General features: G+C 48.2%; 1 protein-coding gene across 1 annotated transcript in view; it reads right to left on the bottom strand.

The window, feature by feature from the left end:
• Positions 1–2,689, bottom strand: part of EIF3D (eukaryotic translation initiation factor 3, subunit D) — a 14,518-nt gene extending 11,829 nt beyond the window's left edge. Inside the window, exons 1-4 of the mRNA XM_006865282.1 lie at positions 2,567–2,689; positions 2,125–2,170; positions 1,233–1,369; positions 546–631 (exon numbers count right to left, since the gene is read on the bottom strand). Of these exons, the coding sequence (XP_006865344.1) occupies positions 546–631; positions 1,233–1,369; positions 2,125–2,170; positions 2,567–2,689 (392 nt within the window). The remainder of the gene's footprint in view (positions 1–545; positions 632–1,232; positions 1,370–2,124; positions 2,171–2,566) is intronic.
• Positions 2,690–4,022: the final 1,333 nt, after the last annotated feature.

Below are 4,022 nucleotides of genomic sequence, written 5' to 3'. Positions count from 1 at the left end.
TTGTTGTGAAGTACCCTTGAGTCAGCTGACTCACAGTGACCCTGTCTGTGTAGGGTTTCTGAGGAGCAGCTGGTGGGTTTGAATTGCCAACCTTGCGGTTAGCAGTCCAATGCTGATCCTACAGTGCCACACCAGGACTCCACAGGATAGGGTAGAGTTGTCCTACAGGGTTCATAGGCTGTAAATCTTTACAGGGAAGCAGGATGTCACACTGTTCTCCCAAAGAACGACAGGTGGGTTTGAACAGCCAACCTTCTGGTGAGCCGTTGAGTGGTGAGCCACTGTGCCACCAGGATTTCTTGAATACTGACCAGGCTGTCCCCACCTAGGCTGTGCTACTCAGGACACAGTATGACCGGGACCCACTGGAGTTGCTGCAAGGCCTCTCCTGACTCAGGAGACCTCCCTTTCCTTCAGTGTTCATGGCAACAGTAGCCATGCCCACTTGAGCAGCCCAGAAACAGCCTCTGGAGAATGCCTTAAGGCTGGCTTCAGCGAAGTGAGCCCATCTGGGAAGAACCTGCCCTGGCAGTGGGGCGCCTCACCTCTCCTTCTGCTTGGCACTCTTAGGCAGGGTCTGTAGGTTAAACTGCAGCATGTTTCGACGATCTTTGTCTCTACGGAGGTTCCGCTGGGAATCAGGAAAAAGAAAAACAAAACAACTGTGTGAAAAGTTAAGATTTGGCGTCAAACAGGCAGTGCTAACAGGAAGCGCAGGATACTAACTGCCCACGTTTTGCATTTTACTCTGTGTTTTAATGCTATTGGATTCACGTTCTGGGGATGTTACTGGGGCAAGTACTTGGAATTAGCTTGGACTTATAGCCCCACTGAGGACGTCTACTGGGTCACAAAGAGTTGCCGAGTTTGCCTCTTTTGGTAATTAGATGTAGCTGGACTGGATCACCTATGCAATAAAGCTGCACACAGCTGTTCCGTGAGGCCAGACACAGAGGCATCTGCTCATCCAGCAGACCAAGCTCCTTTCTGAGGCCAGGGTGGGCCTGATGTCCGACCTATCAGTCAGCAGAAATCTAGCCAACTGAAGTGCATGCCTGAACCCAGGACAGTTCACTTCAGCACAATTTGTCAGAGACCGTGCACTGAACAGCTACTAGGGATTCACCAGGGACCTGTGATGACATGCTCTCCTCTCCTGCGGACCCACAAGCTGTCATTTTCAGCAGCATGGGACAGCCCAAAGACGGACAGCCTGCTGGCTTCTGGCCTACCTGGGCGAACCTCATCCGGTTCCGCTGGTACGCGGTCTTCTGCGTGCGTGCGGTGTCCACCAGCTGGAAGCTAGTTTCATCCTCTTCGTGGAAATACGCATACTGACTTCCACCCCCAAACTGAGAGGAATACTTATCTGCAGAGAGAGGTGCCTGTCTGTAGTCACAACGACCTACAGACTGTCCTTTAATAGCCTCGCTGTTTCAAGTGGGTTCTCGGGACCGCTAGCATTGGCTGCGAGCGAGCCTGTTACAAATGCAGACCCACAGGTCCCACCTGAGATCTTGCCAGTCAGCACCAGCGTTTTAGCAAGATCCCCAGATGGTTTACACATTTGCTTGAATCGTGGTGCCCAGGGCAGACATGTCTAATAGCTCACAATGAACTTTCTGGCCAATCTTAGCCAATGTTAAGTTAGCGCTTCATGCCTCTTAAACCGCTTAATTGGCACCAAGGAAAAACCTCTGTTTACCCTGTGGGGACCTTAAAGCCTGGGGTTTATTGACGGGCTTCAAGCTCAGTAAACCCCAAACAATGAGATCCAAAATGGGACTGTGGGAGAAGCCCCTACTTCCCTAATATGAGGGGCCTTCAAAGTTCATGCAAAATAGCACGAAAAGAGAACGGAAATTTTCAACGACCTTTTGAAGGCCCCTCATATAGTAGGTTAACGTGCTTCTATTTTGCACTTAAGCCTTTTTAATGAAGTCTAAATCTTGGGGGCTCTTTCAGGAAATGTAGTTCTGTGCACATTCCAGAATATGCTCCTTAAAAGGGAATTCTTATCAGCATTTCCTTCCCATTCTAGAATGTTTTCCGGTGGAGTTGCTAGAACAAGGAACACTCTCCCCAAGGCCCTGACGTGGGTTCTCTCAGTGTAAGAACACTTACTTGTGTATCTCTTATCCTGGTATGTGGCACCTGTCCAGTCTGCCACCTATTAAGAGCAACAAAGAGAGACAGAGAACGCAAAGGTCAACCAGGCAAGTTTCTGTTGACCCAGAACCCCCTAAAAATGTTAAAGGAGGACAGAGTGGGATAAAGTATCAAAAGAAGTGGCTCACAATGCCTTTGTGTGTACCCAGCTTGTCAGAGGGAACGCTATAGGAACATGGCAGCTACACTTTTGAGAGAACTAAAGTGTGGCAACAGTAGTGAGGTTGGCCCAGGACCGGGCAGTGTTTCGTTCTGCTGTGCATAAGGTCGCTATGGGTCAGTGCCAACTCGATGACACCTAACAACAACAACAAGTGCAAACAGGAACTCCTGGGGGGCATGGGGGGTGGTAAGAGCCACAGCCTAGAAGTGCAGAGTCCTGCCAGCCGGCAACTACCTTTCCTAGCCGGTCTCCTTTGCTGAATGGCTGGTAAGGCATGTCCCGGAACTGCTCTGGAACTGCGCAGGGGCCCCAGCCCGAGGGGTTATCCTGGATCACCGGTGTCAGGAACTTCGCCATCTTCTCAAACCTAAGGATACAGATTAGGTGGGTCACTGCAAGGAGAAAGGCCTCAAAACATGAAAAGTCTTCCACATGAAATAAGCCACGACATAAAAATAACAAAAATCCCACAAGACAACACACCAAATGGAGCCACCAGAGGTTTTCTTGTAAAAATACTATGAATCTGCAAAACTTGTTTGATAACCAAATGGATTCACCATTTCATTAGTTCTTTGATGTGCACTTGCCAATGGTGATGTCTGACCCACAGCATTTCTGAGGAGCAGCTGGTGGGTTTGAGCCAACAAACTTGTGATTAGCAGTCCAGTGCTGATCTACAGTGCTACACCAGGACCCCTTCACTGGCAGGTTTTCTTTTTCTACTTTTTATTTTAAATGTTTTATTGTGAATTATGTGATAGTTTACGTGGGAAAACATTAGTTTTACATTCATTCCATCGTATATCGTCTCATTGCCATGGTTACAATCCCCTCCATGTAATCCTTCCCCCATGGCCCCCAGGCCTTCAGCACACAGTCACTCTCCCTCTCTGGATCTAAAGTCTCCAGCTGCTCCATCGCTGCACGTCATCATCTCTGCCTCCATTTCAGGCATCACTGCTTCTTTGGGTAGGGTGTTGCTCTTCTCCCTTGATGGTCCTAAGGACCTCCACTCCTAGACTGAAAAGTTAATCACTCCCTCCTTGCTATAAAAAACGTCTACCTTTACATTTCCAACCCTCACAATCAGTGCTGATAACATTTATTCACTATTGTATCAAAAGAGACCCGTCTGCATTTCATTGCATCAGCCCCGGCTAGTCAGATTGAATACCACTCACTGGAGATTCTAACTTCCTCCAGGTCCTCTGGATCTAGGTTCCCTCTTGAAAGCTTATAAGCCAATTTTGCCTTTGTAGCCCCCATTTTGGGTAGCCAATGTCCAAGTTGGCAGGTTTTCTTGTTGTTAAGTACTTTTCAGTCAGTTCCGACTCACAGTGACCCCATATAGGGTTTCCGAGGAGCAGCTAGTGAGTTTGAACCATCAACCTTACAGTTCAAACCGAGTTTGCAGTCCAGTTAAATAAACTAACGGTGCTTCTTAAAATCCGAGTGCCTCGCAGGAGATTTCATGAAACTTGGCAACCTTTTTTCAAGTGTAGAACCACAATCAGGTTCTTAGAAAACCCCTTCACTCAGGCATACAATACTGTGTCCTCATCTAAAGAACCAAGAGAATCCTTACTTTCTCAGGGACTGGCAGATCGCTGCGAAAGTCTCAGCAAAACTGCTATCATTTAGTGCAGCGACCATGGATAGGGTTCCTGAGGCTGTAAATCTTTGCAAG

The sequence above is a fragment of the Chrysochloris asiatica genome, unplaced genomic scaffold (genome assembly GCF_000296735.1).
Source record: "Chrysochloris asiatica unplaced genomic scaffold, ChrAsi1.0 scaffold00076, whole genome shotgun sequence".
Classification (NCBI taxonomy): Eukaryota; Metazoa; Chordata; class Mammalia; order Afrosoricida; family Chrysochloridae; genus Chrysochloris; species Chrysochloris asiatica.
The sequence above is the reverse complement of the archived record's forward strand: the minus strand, read 5'-3'. Positions and strand labels throughout refer to the sequence as shown.